At 27.4% G+C, this 19,848-nt stretch overlaps 1 protein-coding gene across 1 annotated transcript in view; it reads right to left on the bottom strand.

Annotated features, from left to right (window-relative positions):
• Positions 1-4,904: 4,904 nt before the first annotated feature.
• LOC107454595 (uncharacterized) overlaps positions 4,905-19,848 on the bottom strand; it is an 84,082-nt gene continuing 69,138 nt past the window's right edge. Inside the window, exon 8 of the mRNA XM_087168769.1 lies at positions 4,905-5,159. Within this exon, the coding sequence (XP_087024895.1) occupies positions 4,905-5,159 (255 nt within the window). The remainder of the gene's footprint in view (positions 5,160-19,848) is intronic.

Raw genomic sequence — 19,848 nt, 5'->3', positions numbered from 1 at the left:
TTAGAGACGAAGAATCAATGCTATGATATTGTTCAAACGCAAAGCCATAATTAAACAAACAGTTTCTACACCTATTTTAATTTTAACTTTAATTTAGTAAAAATAAAAAATCACCTTTTAGGATTTTAATTGGAAAAAAAACACAATTTAAAATCATATATATTCACATCAATTACCAAATATCTCAAAGTGATAAGTTAGCTACCTAAGAATATAATATCAATATGATATCAATATGAGAAACTTCAGAAGAAATCAGATTTACATCAGAAATAACGTTATGTTATAAAATAATTCTGTTATGGTCTATTAAAGTTATTTGAGGGAACCGAGTGTAAATATTTTTTCCAAACACAAAGATATGCTTTCAAAGTGCTCGTGGCTTCTTAAAAATATCGCATTAATATTTTTCAGGAATGAGAGCAAGTTTCATCATTTTTATTTTGATCACAGTTAATTAATTTGTCATTCAATCTTTTCAAAAGTAAATTACTGAAAACATTTACTTTGAATTAAAATCATTATAAAAAAAAAGTCAATTCAAGTTTTAAGCAAATTTAAGGAAAAACTCTTTTGGGGCTGGTCAAAAGTTTGATTTTTAAATGGTTTTTAAGTTGCCTTGAGATAATTTTTTCATTATACGCAAAGAACATGCATATTATTGAGTAGATGACAAGAGGAAAGGGATAAATGCTTGTTATACAATACCGAATCAAAAAATAATATTATTACACAGCACATTAGGGTTTTTTCCCTTCGATAAAAAAATTAAGAAAATCATATCCAAAATGTGGATGAAAACGAGATGAAACAAGCACTTGTATGTACAAAAAGCAAGGTTGTATGATGTTGAAAAAGTCGTATGTTTAGAATTTGATTTTTCAGGAACTATTCGACCAATTTCGTACAAATTTCGTATCTTTCCATTTAAAATTGCATTCTTTAAAATGGTGTAAAAACTGTATACCATCCAATGCAAAATCTTTCGACTGTTATTAAATAATAAAAAATAGTCAATAATTACTAAAATTTATTGTTTGCATGGAATTATCGATGCATAAACGAATTTTATAATTGTGTGCAGAATTTTTTCGATTCACTTATAAAGTTCTCGAGATATGGCGAGATTCGCAAAAAGTAAAATTAACAATAGGGAGTCCAAACTTTGGGCTACTCTCCTAACCAAACCATTGGGACCATATTTCTCAGATTGCGACTACCCTCCATATTTTGAGGTCAGAAATCTGAATCCGTTGAAAAAAAGGTATATTTATTCAGAGAAAGTACGTTTTTGTGTCTGATTTCGCAACTTAAAATATCGTCTGTACAAATTAATTAGCATATTTTACGTCTCGAAATTTTAAGATTAATTTTAAGAGTCCTAGATAATAAATTTTAAGAGACCTAGAACGTGAAAATCTGATCATTAGATCAATAATTATTCAGATTGGTCCGTTTTTAATTTTGCGCACTGTACATAAAGACACAAAAAATTTAAAATAATAAAGCTTTGCATAAAAGCTATACATAAAAATGGTGGCGTTGATGCAGGAATGAAAAATGATGGCAACATACATAGTTATCTCATTTCTTTAATTAATACTGCGCATTAAATTATACCAGATTTTATTCCTGTCTTACGCACCTTGTATATAATGTATTGTATGTTTGAAGTTATCCCTATTCCCAATTTTCAACTTCTCCCCCCCCCTTTTTTTCTTAATTTTTTTTCTCCATGAGCTGAGTATTAAGAGTAGAAAAGAAAGGAAAAAGATGCAATGTATGTGATAATTAGCTTTAAGTTTTGAGTCACCTGGTGACAGTCTTTTTAATAGCTGAATAAGTAAAATAGAAAATTAATTTTTTCAAGGAAATTAAATTTTTTTAAAAAACTGTCAATGTAAATTACGCTAGCCGAAACAGCTTCAAGCTGTCTCTTTTTTTTTACACTTTCCTTTTTTTTTCTGAAAAGCATTAACAAAGAAAAATTAAAGATTTCGAACATTTTTCATTCACTTATCGTACGTAAAGAAATACTTTAAGCGCTCTGAGCCTTAGGGAACCGTTTTGTTACAGAAAAAAAAAATTTTTTTACCCCAATAAAGCATGTCTTTTATGTATAAAAAAAACTCTAATGACAAACTGAGCAAAAACTAATCGATGTAGTCTTTTCTTTCCGAATATAATTTAACTGACATTGATGTTTTTTTAACTTTTGAACGTAACAAAAAAAATAAAACTTAAATCGTCTTTTCATTTATAAGCTGTTTTTACTTTTACTTTTCATTCAGCAAAGCTTTCAATTTTTTTAAGCAAAGGAAAAAACTAGATTTAAAAAGTTTTGTCATGGAATAAAATTATGTTTTGTTAATTAATGATTTCATTAAGTGCTTCCTAATGTTTTGGGGGAGAATAATTAAGTCAAAGCGCTATGTTAGTTGTGTTGTTGCAAATTATGTAATTTTTTCTGTAACTGGTTATTTTATTTCTTTTTCCCTGTTTTTCGTTACTTCGACATTCCTAATTATTTATTTAATTTTTAACCGACGATGACTGATGTGACTATATAAATATTCATCATTCCTTCGGAGTTTAATAAAAAAACTCAGTATTAATTTTTTGAAAAAAATAATTAAGTTTAAATTGAAGTCAAGATCAACATGTTACTTAATTTCGTATTTCGTATCATTTTTATATTTCTCATTTGAATATCGCACAGGGTAATGGGGTTTAACAGGGCTCCAATTGATTTTTTTTTCCGGTTAAATGGCTCAAATGACTATAATAGTTTTAAAGTTTAAAATTCCCATAGTTTTAGGCATCTTGATAATTTAAAAAAAAATTGCGGCAAATTTAACGAAATTAAACTCTTCTCTCACCAGAGACAATAGGATTTGAACTGACCACTGCAATAACTAATAAACTTTGGCACTATGAGAAGAATTATAAATTACTAGTGGGCTGCGTCGCCTGCTCTCTAACGCTCGCCAAGCCCCGAAAATTGCTACGCAATCTTATTTTTTTACTTCGCAAACCAAGCTCGCTTCGCTCGACACTAACCTTAGGTACATTGCAAATGCACAAAATTCTAAGAATTCAAAACAATCATTGAAATCCATATAAAACTTTTTTTTTCAAAAATTACATCTTTTTAGTAAATACTAAGTCATTAAAATAAATTTGAATTCAAATAAATGACATTTAATTCGTTAAACCTATTATAAATGTGCTATAGTATAATTCGTGATATAAATCAAAAATCGTCAAATAAATTCGTAATATATAAATTCGTGAAAAAAAGCGCTTTCGACAAAATACTAAAATAGAGATCTATCGACAAAGACTACTCACTTCTGCCTAGTTTAATAGTATGAGATTGCCGCAGCTGATGCTCGCTGGTTATTTCAGTTTCCGTTTTTAAAAGAGCTATATGTTGAGCCACCTCAGCTAGATTTGGCATGTGACATTTTTAGCGACAATCATTGGTCGATTCGCCGTGTAAGAGAAATAGTAACGTAAACAAAACAAAGCAAACGTTGCCACCGGCGGAAAAGAAATACAGCCAAAATTTGGGAGCCATATATTAGATTTAATAATTATCAGCTTTGTTAACGTTTTCAGAGTAATAATTTCCATATTTTTTACATTCGACAAAATCAGCTTTTTTAGTTAATTTAAGGGTGACTATGATTTATAAAAATATTACTTCTTTATTATCAAAATAAAGAAGCAGTATTTTCCTTTAGAGTAAATTAATCATGACAATTAAACTAGTAATTTTATAAAAAAAAAATAATCTACGATAAAAATAATAATTGCTCTGATTTTATAACCTTTGTAGTTGAACCTACATCCTTAATTCTCCAGAATATTGTTTTAGATAGAGCTATTCCAATCCTCAAAAGTTAGTTAGCTAACAAGGACATAAATAGAACATAAGCGAATAAATTGCTTAACAATCATGTCATGTATTTAATAATCTGTGCATTATTGTAGTTATGTTATATAATTACGCAGCATGTTCAAAAATTACTTTGAAAGTTCTTCAACTCTTCAAGAATCTTGAAATGTAAAAATCTTCCTAATATATCTTCTAGAGCATTCTCTATGCAATGCTTCTTTAGAAAATTAAAGGGAGGTATGATTTGAGATAGGTACAATTTAGGCACCTTTACTCTATATAAATTAAAATAAATAATACAAATATTGTAGTAATAAATTAAACTAAAATATAATTAGGGAATGTGAAATTTTTTGTTTTTTTGCAAAAAATATAGTTTATCCTCATGCAGGAAAGGAAACCGACATTTTGAAAACTATGCGAATAATTTGAGAATAGTGCTTGCTTTTCTGCCCGAAGGTACAATTACCACATAGAATAAATCAGTGTTCGCCAAATCGTTGATCACGAGCTACTATTACCTCTCGAGGACATTTTCGGTAGATCACGTTATCACTCCGATTCGCTAACTTAGGTTCTTTCACTGATCTAATAAATCAAATGCAAGATATTTTTGGAAAAAAGTTACTAGTTCCTAGGTTGGAGGCTCACATTAGGATATAAAAACGGTACTATAGCTCAGAGTCATTGTAATTTTTGCAACCAATGGTTTAAATAAAGTCAAAACTACGTTAGATCTCATTGAACTATCATTATTTTTTCGTAAATAAACACTTGAAAGTCCTCCTTTCCGTTATCAAATAAAACACAATTAAATAGTTTTATGCATGAAAGGAATTCATTCATTTTTTTTAAAAGAAGAGGAAATAGAATTTAAAAAAATAGTTTTTAAAACTATTTTTGCCAAATGTTTTGAAAATGCCATTATTTTAAATGACGAAATTTTTCTTCTCTCTCAAATACATTAATTTAAAACCTAATGTATGCAACTTGAAGAAAATTTTTAGAATGATGTTAACTTTACTTTCATTCTGAAGTATTCAATCTGCATCAGATATTCAATGATCTGCTTCTCCACCTCTTCCTTAATCGTTTCTGCATTGAAATCATTAATGCCATCTTCGAACTCAGTATCACCTAAGCCACACATTTTGTGTATCCTCCATAAGCTTTCATACAAATTATTTAACTCAGTGCGTTCACTGTTCATGTAGACCTCTGCTCTTTCAGCTTCAGTTTTACAAAGACCCATCTTGGCCTAAAAAAAGAAAAGTGTGACATAAATTAATAATCATTGACATTTAAATGTTACAGTAAACTATTAAAACCAATATGTCATTTTTTCTGTATATTATTAAAGCCATGAAATCAAATAGAAAATTATTATAAATATTCGGACTTAAGGGGGGGCCCCACCCTGAATATTTCAAAAATTCGAAAAAAAATTTATTACATTTTTCGAATCTTTGTACCCTTTCTAATGTCTGTCTAAAACGATTTCTCGGTACCTAACTTCCTTTGGAAGTTATACCGGAAAATAGAGAGTCGTCACTAAGCAGGTAGAAAGGCCCAGTCGGCCGGATTAGGAGGGGCGACGTTCTTTTTGTGTCTCATCCATTCTGTTGACGGAGAAAATATATGGACCTGGAATTGCAGAATAAAAGTTAGTCATTACTAATTTAATAATTTACTAGATTGAACAAAAGTCAAAACTTTAAGCGCGTCTTTTTTAAAACGCTGTTTTTTAACCTGGCCTAACGTTTTTCTCATGATCTATCCAACGAAATAAGCCGTTCTTTATTTTAAATTACGTAAAAATATATTCTTTAGAAAGTAGCATAGGATTTTTTTTTTTGATATTTTTATATTTCGATTTTATATTAGCATTTTAATGACTAATTTTTTAATGAAAAACTTAACTTTTTTTTTAAGTTGCCGCCATTTTGATAATTTTGCGAATATCAAAATACTGTTATGCTACTTTTTAGATAATGTCTTTATGTTTCAGAAAATCTAAACAAAATCGCTTTCCTACGTTTCAGGACTTCTAAATCCATGAGGCCAGTGAGGTGCTACTTTTTGATGACCAGCCACACACAGAGCTGCCATCAACTTATTTTTTATTATTTTGTGAAAGAAAAATTTATAAAATAGACTTAAATTGTAGCTAAATAACATTAAAAAAACCAAGGAGTCTCTACATTGTCTCTATTACTTAAAAAAAATCAAGAAAAACGTTAATATTTTACCATCTCAGGGTGGGGTCCCCCCTTAACTTATCTTTGCTTTAAAAGGTAAAGCTGATTGCTAACTTCCCTAAAATTTAAAAACGTTGGGAAACATACAAAAATTTCAATTGATGTAAAAAATTTAAAGATATTTACAACTAGTTTATAGCCAAGTGCATGAAATCAATATGATAAAACAAATATTTTGTCTGTGATCATATTTGCATGATTTGTTAAGAAGAAAAACCGTGTCATTTGACAATGTGTGAACATTAAAAATTACCCTAAATATTTTATGAAAGTTAGATTAATTTGGAACTGCATATTACATGCATTTGGGAGTAGTACAATATTAAAAAAGAAGTTCTTTAAAACGACGAAGGACATAAGTAGGAAATTTAGTAAATGGTAAAAAATTAAAATATCTGGTACTTCAGTAGCCAAAATAAAGGGTTCCTAACATAATTCATAAATCATCTTTATTATAATAAAATGCACCCAATTTGAATAACAATATAATTATTCCAATGTTTGATACAAATTTGAATTATTCAATTTTTTTCTTTTAGAGAAAAACATTCTTTAATTAAAGGCAAATAAAATAATATATCACATCACAAGAAACATCATTTTTCAAATATTCTTCAATTGATAACTAAAGTCAGAAACGAAATTTCCATTGTATGATTCATCATTAATCACTTTTACAAGATTAAAGCAAAAGCTTTATGTGTTTTTATCCCTTTTTTTAATAAACAAAAAGGAATAAAAGATGTCTGTAGTCATAGAAAAGATTTAAAATGAAATTAATCATTTATATCGAAAATGTCGTATAGTTTTCGGAATGTTTTGGATTCAATCCAACCAATGACTTTCCCAGTCACCTATTGTTCCGATTCATTTCAAATACAAATTCAATAGTTTAAGCTATAATAACCTATACAACATTATAATAATAACAAATAGAAAATGATCAAACATTGAAAAAGATAGGTGAATACAGAACTATTCACTCTGATATGAATGTTAAAGCGTTTAAGAAGAAACATACTTTGTACTTTATTATAGGCTGTATATAAAGTTGTATTATATTACACATGATTAATAATTTGAATAACTATTCCAATTTATACCGTTTTTCTTGTTACAAAGAAAACAAAAGGAAAATAGATTATTTTCAAATTTATATGAATATTGAACAATAATGTGTCAAAAAAATGATGAAAAATGTTACATTCATATCCCATGTTAATCATTAAAATGCTGAAAAGTAACATTTTTCTGCATTTTACCAAAATAAAAAATGTGTACTGTTTAAAAAAAGAAAACATGTTAAATTGTTTTCATGTTAAAACTATGTTAAAACATTAAATTGCAAAAATGTGTTTCGGTAATGAATTGCACAAAGTAACTATTTCCATTTGATTATTGGAAGAGTATTCCTTAAAATGCAAAATAAAAGAAGAATTGAACAAATCAAACCTTAGAATCAATTTTATAACAAATTAAATATTATTTTAAAAAGTAATGAACTTCTAAAAATAGAATACCGGGAGAATAATTTTCCATTAAATAAATTTAAGTGGACGGAGAAAAAAATGAATAAAGATAATATCTGCATTCCAATTTTAAGGATGATTGCACTTTATATCCTATTAAAATATCAATTACTGATGAAACTATGATTTGCTGGGAGGGAGAGGGATAACATTGATTTTTTGAATTTCTAAATTATTGCATTTTTTAAATAAATATATACCTTGAGGAGGAAGTTAAACTTTTCGAAAATTCAAATTAAATTAAAATGAAGAAAATTTTTATCATAATAAAGCATATCAGGCAAGAAGTTTTTGTTTATACAAAGAAATATGATATTATTTTCATATCATACAGCATCATATAGCAATAGCATCTGCTTTGTTTCGCAAAATATGATACTACAATATTAAAAATATCATTTTCTGAAAATTGCTGAAACCATCATAAAGTGTTGATTTAAACTGTGCTAACGAAACCATTTGAAGCATAAATATAGGACACAATCTTAAAATAAACAAAATTGGTTTAATACCTCTATTTCCAATCTTCATTATACCTTGTACAATTTAAATTTTTTTTTTGCGTTTTCATACAATCTGAGTAATATAGTTTGAAGTACCAATAATCTGTTTTATCCCTAAATCAGTTTTACTGAGAGTATAAATGATGCAATATGAAGCTCTTGTATCATTTATTTCGCTTAATTAACCAATAAGTTAGCAAAAGTAAGCATTTTAAATTTGAATATCAACAGAGCTTTGTCGAATGCTTCAAGATAGACACATGATTGGTTCTTGAATTTTTGTAAACCAATAATAGGACACTTTCTGGAAGATACCATGAAATTATTGAAGCATACTCTTTTATTTTAAGACTGTGTAACACGGAAGCAAACAGTCTCGAATCTTACAAAAAAGATATTAAAGCATTTTGGGTGAAAACAACTATGCAACATAAAATGTTACTTCGAAGAAAACATGTAATATTGAAAATTAAAAGAATATATATTGCAAATAGAAAACATTGAAAAGCTAATTATGTTATGCAACTACACGCAATTACACAATTATGTGTTTCTACTAATTGAAATATGGTGAATTTTGATTGTTGTAATGCATTGATTTTCTGAAATGATACTAGTAAATATAGAATAAAAACTTAAAAAAACTCTTAACCCCTCCCTTAAAGTATTCATTAGCATTGATTCACTTATTTTTCCTTTCATAACACCTATTATATTTTTTATTTCGAATGACAAAGCAAATAACTATAAAAAAAATATAGTAAAAAAATACAATTAAAAATATGTCAAATTATAATCGACCGAAATTATTGCCTTAAAAGTTCACTGTCCTGCCAATAAAGTGCCGTTTCAAACTCACCTTTAAGAACTGCATATTGACAGGAGGGTGGTGAATATTCATAGGTTTATTAAATTTGCATAGGGGTCAGCAAGGACTTGAAAAGATTTAAGTTCGGTGTAAGTGTTCTGACAGACAGTCATTTCCAGTTAGTAGATGGAACTGGGCTACAGCGCACTGTTGCGGACTGAAAAGAATTTCCAAAAGATCCTCAACACTCCTCCAATGTTTCGATTTAATTCTGTCATTAAGTTATGATTTGAAATGACTATTTATTGTTTGCTTGATAAGTAGCCTCATAGAATGGAATGATACTAGAGAGGATCTCATTTGAAGATGTCTCGAGCCGCTTTTTGCGAGACAGTCAGCCTGCTCGTTCCCAAAAATGCCTCGATAGCCAGGTATCCACTGAAGAACACCATTGGAATTTTTATTCTAAAATTATGGTAAAAATAACCGGTAGCTATCTGCCCATTCTATTAACAGTAAGGTTTACGGTGAAGAAAATTTTTTACCTTTATTGTTTTGAAACCATTTACAACTAGTATGATTATAAAATCATGAATTATAAAACTATGAACTGCTCGATTTTTTAAGCATTTAAAACAAGCATGGTTTCAAAACCATTAAAAAAATAAATTTAACTAGGCATAGTAGTTAGATATTTCGTTAAATAACTGGCATTAGAGACAGCAGGATACAAATTTGGAAGCGCAGGACATTGGATACTCGTCATGTGTTGAAAAGAATCGGTGAAATACTGTGGTGTCAAAGCTGGTACTTGACTGACGGACATGAGACTGACAGATTAGCCCTCTCGGCTCACAATTAACAGTTTGATTACCATCTTATTTATGGTTATTTGACTGTTTCGTCTGAATATGGTAAAATACCAATTAAATAAATCTTTATTTAACCATTTTTCCCCGAAATTTCTTACAGTCTCTAACATGTTTCATTTTCAGACACTATTCTCTCTCAAATGTTGCTGAAACTGGGAGATTTCTTTTGAATTGCTGCCTGGGAATCAGAAAATACGATTACTTGCAATGAGCGTAGGTGGTTTGTCCCAAAGGAAAAGAATTGACTTAATACACTCACTCTCATAACAATCTATAACACTCAGTTTTATAACACTTGTTGAAAATGTTACTGAAGAAAACCTGTTTTGCTTCTGGAATAAATGAATGAAAAGAAGAAAAGAATTATAACAAGCGTAATATATACTAAAGCTAAATTTTGGATAGGTTTAGAAATTTTTACTAATTTATCTTAATAAAAGATCTTTAAAAAATTTTAATATTTATTGCTTCAAACTACATATCTAATGCAGAAAAAAATTTCCAGCTTTTGAAAAACTAACGTAAAAATCCGAGCAGAAATTTTCAATAATATGAAAAATACACACAATTAAAAAAGCAAATTCTACATAAGTTCTAAGTTGCCTTTTAAAATTAAAAATAAACTAAGAATAAAGTATAGTAAGTACTTTAGATTAGAATTAAATTAAATTAAAAAATTATGGGAAGTTACTGTATTGTATGGTACTGACATTTCTGATAAAAAATAGCATAATTCTGGATAATAAAATTAAAAAATATGGTATTAAAGAAGAGAAACTCTTGTAATCAAAAATTCAATCAATTCCCACAAACCAAAATTTCAATTACATAATTCTGACTGCAGCACTGTACTAGATCTCAGTACGGTGTTGGAATACCAGTGTCAATAGTTTCTGAACCACAACAAGCCGAATTTGTAGCCATTATATCCCTTATCTCCAGCCTATTAGTTTTCAACAGACAAAAAAAATTTAAAAAACTTTATAAAAATTTTTTTTCGATTTTTCAATGAACGGAAAGACGATGCAAGAAAGTTCTTTTTCCATCTTTTTTTTAAACTGCCTAAAATTTTCTGCTTTTTTGTGATTTTATTATGATTATTTTTTGAGAATCCGAAATAAAATCATTTTTTGATTTTTTTCTCAACTTAAAATGCGGTTTTTTGTTTACTTTATTTCATGAAGAATTTTTGACTATTGCGTTGAAAATTCTATATTTTGCTTATAAAGATCTACAAAGCAGTAGAAGAGTTTCTGAGAGTAATAAGGTATCGTCTGCAGCCTTATCAAAATTCCAAAAAGCAAAATAACGCAACATACAAAATTATACTCATAGGTCCCCCTAACCTATATATATATATATATATATATATATATATATATATATATATATAACAAACAGTATATATATATATATATATATATATATATATATACTGTTTGTTATTTTTTTACTTATTATTCCCCCCCTCTTTTTCATATGTCCATAATTTTTCTTTGTTTTATTCATCATTTTGAACTTATCTAATGAGTTCTGTTTACTTGCAGCTTAAGCGCAATAAATGAAACTTATTGTTTTTCTTAACTTTCTTCGTGTTTTCTTGTATTTATTTATGTATTTTATATATATAATGTTCAAGCTGGAAAAAGTCATATAGAAAGCTGAAATAAAGACACTGAACGCCTTTGATAAAAGTATTTCGGATTTGGGTGTACATAAAAAATACGAAAATACGTGTATGTTTATTTATTTGGCAAGATCTCTAATTCTAATGATAGAACTTTCATTCCTAAAGTTTTTATTCGAAGTGCTTTTTTTAAGTAAACTTAGTCGAAGAATACTTTAACTTAATTTTTTTAGACGTATGCACCTTACGAGAAGTTTTTTAAGCTAAAATATTATTTGAACAATTTTATTTCTCTATCCAAATTTTTTGAATTCCTGATTAGGATCCTCCTCAAACGGGAAAAAGTATTTTATTTTTTCTATGTTAACTTACGGAGAATTATATGTCCTGAATTTGCTTATTTATTCAATAACCATTTAATATTTTTGAGTGATTTTTGTTCCATTTTATTCATTTGAATGCGTTCTATTGAACCTAGTTACCGAGTTTTATATAATAAGGTTGTAACTATTTTTAAAGCTGGAGCATTGTAAATCCTTTATCTATGAAAAAGAAATGATTCTGGGACTTTAAAAAACGAAAGTCGCTTATAATGTTGGCAAACTTTTTAAAGTATTGCACTTAACAATGAGTGATATTTAAACTAAAAATATTTTCAGTTCCATTTGAATTACGTAAATGAGTGATAATGGCAGAGCAAGTGATCCATTCTTCAATGTTTGCTTACTATGTCAGTTGTACCACACTGTAAGGTATTGAGCTGTATGGTAATACATATCAATATATTATACTGTCCCCATAAACCCAGGTACGAAAAAACTACTGAGCCAAACTCTATCTTAGAAGTAACTATTTTGCACATGGAGTTTGATTATTGAATGAAAGAACTTATTTAATTTTTCCGTTACCCGAGACTAAATTGGTAATCTGAACTAATTTATGGGGAGAAGTTGGTAAAACAAGTAGCAAGCATCCAAAATTAAAACGTTTTAGTCATGTTGATATTGACATACATTGGTCGGCTGTTCAACGACGGTTATAAAAAAAAATGCATTTACATTGGAGTTGAGCATTAGTAGCCATAAACCCAAAAAATTGCGTCGACTGTTCGACGGTTTTCTTCTTCATATAAAGCATATGCGGGCTAGTTCCATCAAAAAATCCTCCACGAAGACAAATTTCTCCCAATACCTGATCCAGCAGTTCCCTTGTCTTCTGGATTGGGTTCAAAATTACAAGAATACGAAGTTGGAAGGTTACAAGAATGCGAAGTTGAACATTGGTAGTCGTAAACTTCACATGGGTCAGCTGTTCAACGACGGTTATAAAATAAAAGATTAAATAATATGCATTCAGTATTGCATTTTACACTTCACATTTTCTAAAAGATTTAAGCAAATATATCTCCTCTCAGCAATAATGCTTAAAATGCAGATTTTTTTTCACATAGAAAATAGGTTTTTGGAAGTTTCCACTACTTTAATTATGTGTACTATTAGCTTGTAAACGATGAGTGTTTTCAATGACAACGAAATCCGAACCTTTGAAATTATCTTCCACACTCCAGGTGAGAACTTTCAATCTCCACAAGCGAATATTTGTCTAAGATATTTATAATAAATGAGAATAAAGTGTGATGCCAATATCAAAATAGATGAGGCGATTAAGTTAACAAAAGTGTTATGCCTATTTTGCAACCCAATTGCATTAAAGCTACATTTTGGTCTCTAATGGCGAAATGAATTTAATGATATCTAGATAATTTTAAAAATTATTTGCATCTTTAATTAGTACGTTTACCATTTACTTCCAAGACAGCTATCAAGACAATTTAGATCATTTTCCTATACTATAAAAACATCAAAAAGTTGGCTTCAAATTATTAAATGCATTTTTTTTTTCCTTTAAGAGAAATATAACATTTACTACAATGGTTAACAAAATGAAATGGTTAACAAAATTTTTTAAAAAAATATTTTAAGAAAGCATATTAAAGGAAATATTTTAAAATTTATCATCTCATGCTTGCCAACGTCTCTTGTAAACTTTTAAATTTGTCCCTGAACTTAATAATGCAAATTATTTTATCCATTCGTCGATCTTCTGACGCATTTCAAATTTGCATTTAATGCGTCTGTCTGAAGACTGGGTTAGAGGGCAATTTAATACTCTGACAAATGCTCAAAAATGTCTAACTTAGAAAGAATGTTGAATCTGGAGATTATTTTATGTATTTGCATCCTTTTATCGTAAAATTAGCGGACTTCTATGTACCGTTTAAGTGATGTTTATTATGCATATTTTATGCAACAAATTGAACCCATTTAATGTCCTTTTTAATGTTCAATAATGTAATTAACAAATTAACTTCAATTCTTAAAAGTAATGAAATAGCTATTGCAAGTTATTTGTACAAGAAGCAAGGTTAGCGTGATTTAAATCACTTATTTCAATCGTGATTTAGTTATCCAGTAGGTTGAAAATGTGTATATTTGAACTTTTGTTCACTAGTTTCTAAATTTTTATTCTCTGGTCTTTCAAAATGCAGTTATAGCTTTTTTTAATGGTAAACAGACGTTTTTGACAATTTTATTCTCTAAATGCATTTACAGAAAAATTGATTTTAAGGAATTCCCTTTGCGCTAACATACATTACGCTAAATACACAAAAGTTTAATATAGAATTATTTGAAGCTTTTTATGTAGAATTCGTTAAATGTTTGCTGTGTTTGGAACTAAAAGCTAAGGTTTAAGCGTGAAATTATTATCTTTATCAAGCTTTACTAAGAATGTGTAGAATTTATCTTTAAAAATTCAATATTAAATAATAGTTTATTTATTTTTATTGTATATTTGAAATTTTTTTTACGAATTTAGTTTAAAACATAGGTAATCACATTATTGATATCGAAAAAAAAATATTTTGACCTAAATGCACCCCAATGTGTAATAGAACTGTTAGTGTGACATAAACAATGAGTAGTAATGCTCAAATTTGCCCTTATTAAAAAAATATTTTATTTACTTATTAAAGTTTACCTTATATTTATAACTTTAGGGTTCCTGTTTACCAAAAATATGATTAAAATTTTAATTAAAACTATTTTACAAAAAGTCTGAATACAGTCGGCGCATTTAAGTGTCGATTTGTGTTACTTAAATTTAATAAAAATCTTTGATTTAAATAAATTGTAATTTTTTAAATCATTTCTTTTAAATTGATAATTTTTAAAATACGTAATAATTGAAATCAAAAATATTTTAAATAATATAACTAACAAATATATACTTTAGAGTATGGGTTTTTTAAATCTGATCTTTTAAATCTAAAGAAAAGGAGATGTATAATATGTATTTAAGAACACAATATAAAAAATTGAAAAAGTAAAATATAGACTAAAAAATTTAAAATGAATAACTGCAACAAGAAATTTTTAAATGATGATTTTCTATTGGCTGCAATAAAAATAATCTATTTTTATATTTTGCAACCTAGGAGACTTGTTGCGACAATATTTTAAATCATTTTTGAAATATGCCGGTAAGTTAAGTACATTTGAATTCGTTACTCGCTGTATATGTTAAATTTTGTATTACTATACTCAAACTACATGGAATTCATAAAATACATGGAAGTACATGAAACTCATAAAATATGTCAAAAATACAAGTGAAACAGGGAAAATATATAATATTTTTTAAGAGTAGAAAAATGTAAAAAAAAATATCAAAAAATTAAAAATATATAATCTTTTCATCAGCTCACAACATTATCTCAGCAAAAAAATGCTTTCTAATATTGTAAAGCAAAATATATCAATAATAGAGTTTGAGGAGCACCAAAAAATTGGAACGAAAAAGAACATATTAAACAAAAATTACAAAATAAAACATATGAAGCAAAAAATAGGAAATAAAATATTCTATAATAATGCAGAATAAAACACAAAATGCAACATATACAGCGAGTAGGGAATTCAAATGAACTTCCACTTACCGGTACCTTTCGAAATTGATTTGTATAATTTTCGTAACAAGTTCGCCAGATTACAAAATATGAAAATGAATGCTCAAATAAAAGATAGTGGGGTGTATTTGATGGCGCATTATGACTGAAGTACCGAAGCGCGTTTGATTTGTCAGTTATCTTGGATTGGCCCGAACTGAATGTGCGTAAGGTAACGTTATTATACTGACTAATTCAAATATAAAAAAGTTTGAATTTCAATAACATTACATCATAACAAGGTTAAATTTTAATTATAAAATTTTAATTTTAATGATTCTTAGATAAATTATTAACTTTTATTGAAAAAAAATGTATGGACATTTTTTTATTAAATATTAGAAGATTTTTAGCTATTTATTTGCCCCAATCGGATTTTCACTTGGTAAAAATATAAATTTAGTTAACTAAGCATTTTTTAATAAAATTATTAATAATTATAACATACAAATGGCTCAATTATTTCACGTGGAATTTATTTGCATTATTTGAATATCCATTGTTTGCTTGTTTTTTTTTAATTAAAATTTGGAAGAGTTTTTTATTACTTGCTTCTTAGATAAATAAATATTGCTACAAATTCTTTTAATTTTATTCACTTACTTTAAAATAGTTATGAAATAATTGTTTTTAGAAACATAGGAATTCCGTGTAATTAGTTTATTTATATTAAAAATGAAATCATTTTTTTAGCGTATAAATCATGAATGCAGATATTTTCTTCTTTCTTAATGCATAAATCCATAAAATTAAAATTATACATGATTACGAAACAATATTAATTCCTCGGAGTAAATTTTATTTAAAAAATATATATACTTTTGAAAATTAAAGATAATTAAATCAAACAGTATATATTTTTTCATTATAGAGTAAAAACATGCTAGCTAAAAGTGATGAAAAATTAGATCCTTGCGGTATTCCATCTATTTGAACAAAAATATGCTTTCCATTATAAAGATAGTTTTAAAAAGACATTCTTAATTAGATTTTATCATTAATAAAAATCGCAATTCAGGATATTTTTATAATCGTAGAAATAACTAAAAAGAACATTTTTTAGTTTAAAAAGGGGATTTTATTTTGTTTAATAAATTTTAAAATAGGTTGTGATTGTTTGCGGTAATCCAAGAATAACCTTCTTTAATTATATTTTTAATAACTTTATTTCTTATTATTATACTATTTTAATGCTTATATTAGTAATTAGAGAAAATGGTCTCAGGTTTAGTTAAGTAACTATTAGACTCACAGGCGATTGTTCGAATTTTTATAAGAACATCATGAAATTTAAGACTGTTAATTAAATATGGAAATTGTATATTATTAATTTTTACACACAGCTAATTTTTTCTAATGATAATATTATTATTTAAATTACGAAGCTTAAAATTTTTACCATTATTTAACTCTGTATTAAAAATCTCGACATAGAATATTTTACAGAAGATAGCATAATTATTGTTAGCTTTGTCTATGGGGATAATTACAAAATTCTTTTGTAGTTGCTTAATTGCACTACCAATTTCAAATAAATTTGTTGAATCGTTACTGTTATTTAAATTTTCTTGATTAGTAAAAATAAAGTTTTTAAATTAATAATAAATATCCCATTTCCATTCTGTTAACATACCTAAAAGTAAAGAGAATCATTTGGTATCTTTAAACAAAAATTATAGAGTTCATTAAAGTAATTTAGAATTTTATTAGTTGATACATGATAAATATATGGTAAATGGGTCTAAATGGGCCTTCCAATATTAAATTTCTTAGTTTCATAATATTTAAGTATAATAAGTTTTATATAATATTTAAATTACCAGTAATAACTTATTTACGATGTACATCCTCAAATTATATTACCCTTCTTCTTCACGTGACATTCATAAACGGTTCAACACATAAAGAACTTCAACAATATGGCGGACATTTCGTAAAAATAGATAAAATTGAAATCAAATCCACTCAGGTAGTAACTAGCCTTAAAAATATTGTTAATATGTCACTTGAAACTAAGGTATTAGGATTGGAGGAGTAGGTTTCAGAATTGGAATATTTAAGTACAGTTGTGCTGTGCATTCGGAGCAGTTGCCATTAAGGTAATTTCGAAAGGTGACCAAGCTGGTGAACAAAAACAACTAATAGTAAAATAATATTTTTCACCATTTTAGTTAAAAATATTGACTATTTTAACGATAATATTGTTTTTAATAATAGAAATACATTTTATCAGATGCTTTGATTAAAAAATATTTAAAAAAATTGAAGGAAATAAACCAATTAAAACTAGATAATCGATTTTCATTACTTTTTTAGAAAAAAAACATGATTTTTTTTGCCAACCTTGGTTAAAAATATGATCACCTACTTTAAAAATGAAAAGTAAAACTAGCAGGATTTTCATCACTTTACGGAAACTACGGTGCGTTTATGTCAAAATATTTTTTTTTCGATATCAATAATGAGATTACCTATGTTTTAAACTAAATTCTTAAAAAAATTTCAAATATACAATAAAAATAAATAAACTATTATTTAATATTGAATTTTTGAAGATAAATTCTACACATTCTTAGTAAAGCTTGATAAAGATAATAATTTCACGCTTAAACCTTAACTTTTAGTTCCAGACACAACAAACATTTAACGAATTCTACATAAAAAGCTTCAAATAATTAACTTTACGTACTTTAGATACATTTTCGTTAAATTGTATGAATTTTAGTTTTTACTTTAACACGGTTATAAAAACCTTGATTTACGGCACTCGATTAACTAACAATTGTGTAAGTTAAAGAAGGCATTAATGCATTCTTTTAGTTTGAGAAAATACTGTGAAAAATTATTGTTTGTCAAAACAACACTCTTAAAGTAAAGGAAATAATGTACAATACGCAAAAAAATAAAAACACCCTGAACTCCGACTTTAGATCTAATGATCGAATATTCGCGTACTAGGTCTTAATCTTAATGATTTGAGGGGGTGGTAAAATCAACCACAAAAGCGTACTTTCTGTATCTCATTTTTTTTATTCATTTCTTTACATTCTTTTAAACTGAGTCGGATTTCTTAGGCTCAAAATTTAAAATCCCAAATTTTAATTCTCTTAAACTTATAGTTTTTTACATTATTTTTAAGACGGTAATTTTATATGTAAAAACGTAAAATTTAAACTAAATCGTTCAAATTTTGACAAAGAAAAATTACATTCTTTAAATGATATAAAAAATTTTATACCCTGCAATTCAAAAAACTTTACGACTATTTTCAAACAAATTAGTAAAAAATTTTAAATAATTGTTGAAAATTATTTTTTGGATAGAGTTATCTTTGGATAAAGGAGTTTTATATTTATGTGCAAAAGTTTTCCAATTCTGTCAAAAATTTATCAAGTAATAGCGAAATATGCAAAAAGTAATATTAACGTTAAGATATTTAAACTTTCGATCTGCTCTCCTGACCAAAATATAGAGACCATATTACTCAGATTTCTGTTACTCCTTATACTTTGGGGATCAGAAATCCAGATCCGTCGAAAAAAATGCTTATTCAGAAAAAGTACGTTGTCTGATTTCATTACTTAAAATATCGCATGCACCCTCTAATTAGCATTATTGTGATCACCCCCTAAAACCATTAACATTGAGTTTTAGTTGGTGAAAATCCAATAATTTTTTTTTCTTGTGTGTACTGTACACTGTTAAAAATTTCTCGGGAAAAAGATTAAATAAAAATATATTTAATTTGTATTTTAACATATTCAAACAAAACAGTCAAGTCAACATAATAAAATGGTATTCCAGCTGAGAGAAAATTGTTTATTAACTATTTTCATTTAGTAGGTTGAAAAACCAGAATATATCCGCGCAAACTAGACCCACACCCAATTAAATTTCAGCACGCGTTCAATTTTTCGAAAGATAAAAGTTAAGCCATATGATAGAGATTACGAATTCATATTTTTATTTTCCATGATCGGATACTTCATAAACCTATAATAACAAATGTGTGTTGAACTCTATCTGAGTTACTTAGCTACTTGCAGCTGGATAAATTTTTTAGTCGCGAGGGCAAATGTGTCACTCTCATAACTGGATGAACGGAAATCCCAGTGTCATCAACGTAATATTTTCTCCGTTATTTCAACACATGAGAACTTTCCAATATGTTGCACCACTCAATTGGTGACCCTGTACTATCGGACTCCCTCATAGATGACAGGAACACAAAACAAGTCGTTTACCACTTCTCGTCTAGCATGATGGATGACACCACTAGATAAACTAATTAAGCCATAATTCCGTAGTTCACTTGACGAAACTTAGTATCTAACTCCAATGTCC

This window comes from Parasteatoda tepidariorum, chromosome 7 (genome assembly GCF_982258835.1).
Source record: "Parasteatoda tepidariorum strain Cologne lab strain chromosome 7, Ptep-v5.0, whole genome shotgun sequence".
Taxonomy (NCBI): Eukaryota; Metazoa; Arthropoda; class Arachnida; order Araneae; family Theridiidae; genus Parasteatoda; species Parasteatoda tepidariorum.
This window is presented reverse-complemented; position numbering and strand designations above follow the sequence as displayed.